This window comes from Ursus maritimus, unplaced genomic scaffold (assembly GCF_017311325.1).
Source record: "Ursus maritimus isolate PB19 unplaced genomic scaffold, ASM1731132v1 scaffold_19, whole genome shotgun sequence".
Lineage (NCBI taxonomy): Eukaryota > Metazoa > Chordata > Mammalia > Carnivora > Ursidae > Ursus > Ursus maritimus.
In genome coordinates this window covers 56,567,527-56,568,245 of record NW_024424341.1, presented here as the reverse complement: position 1 = coordinate 56,568,245, position 719 = coordinate 56,567,527, and the positions used below count along the sequence as shown (strand labels likewise).

At 59.1% G+C, this 719-nt stretch overlaps 1 protein-coding gene across 1 annotated transcript in view; it reads right to left on the bottom strand.

Moving 5' to 3' along the window:
- Positions 1 to 500, bottom strand: part of SULT2B1 (sulfotransferase family 2B member 1) — a 29,098-nt gene extending 28,598 nt beyond the window's left edge. The window contains exon 1 of the mRNA XM_008684662.2: positions 16 to 500. Coding sequence (XP_008682884.2) covers positions 16 to 86 — 71 coding nt within the window. The 5' untranslated portion in view covers positions 87 to 500. The remainder of the gene's footprint in view (positions 1 to 15) is intronic.
- Positions 501 to 719: the final 219 nt, after the last annotated feature.

Sequence of the window (719 nt, the reverse complement as noted above, 5' to 3'; positions counted from 1 at the left end):
AGGCCCGCGCCTCACCTGAGTTCCGAGATATTGTTTTCCTGCGTGTCCCACAGGGCCGGGATCCGGGGCTCGGCGGGCCCGTCCATGGCAGGCCGGTGAGGGAAGGGAGGGGAGGACGCGCGGGAGCAGGCGGCACAGGGACCAGGTGTGTGCAGCGGTGGCGTCTGCCACCCGAGGAGCCCGCCAGGTGCCTACCTCCCCGCCCAAGGGGAGGGGCAGCACCCAGCCGGTTCTCCCAGCTGCTACCCACGCCTCCAACAGCGGGGAGAGGCTGGGAGGGAGCCACCCTATTCCGAGGGTGGGGAGGGGAGGAGAGCCGGTGGACACATCTCAGGAATCTCCCCAATGGCCAGGGGCAGAGTCTAAGAGGCCACTCCAACTTCAGAGTGGAACCTTCTGGGCTACTGGTTCCGGGCATACCCACCCGGAGTCTCGCTTGCAAGTGTGACGAAAAGCTAATCTCCTCTCAGAGTTCATTCATTCATCCGTTCATTTATTCATTCAAGAAATATTTATTGAGGGGCGCCTGAGTGGCTGAGTCGTTATGCATCTGTCTTCAGTTCAGGGCGTGATCCCAGGGTTCTGGGATCGAGCCCCACATCAGGCTCTTCTGCTGGGAGCCTGCTTCTTCCTCTCCCACTCCCCCTGCTTGTGTTCCGTCTCTCGCTGGCTGTCTCTCTCTGTCAAATAAATAAATAAAATCTTAAAAAAAAAAAAAA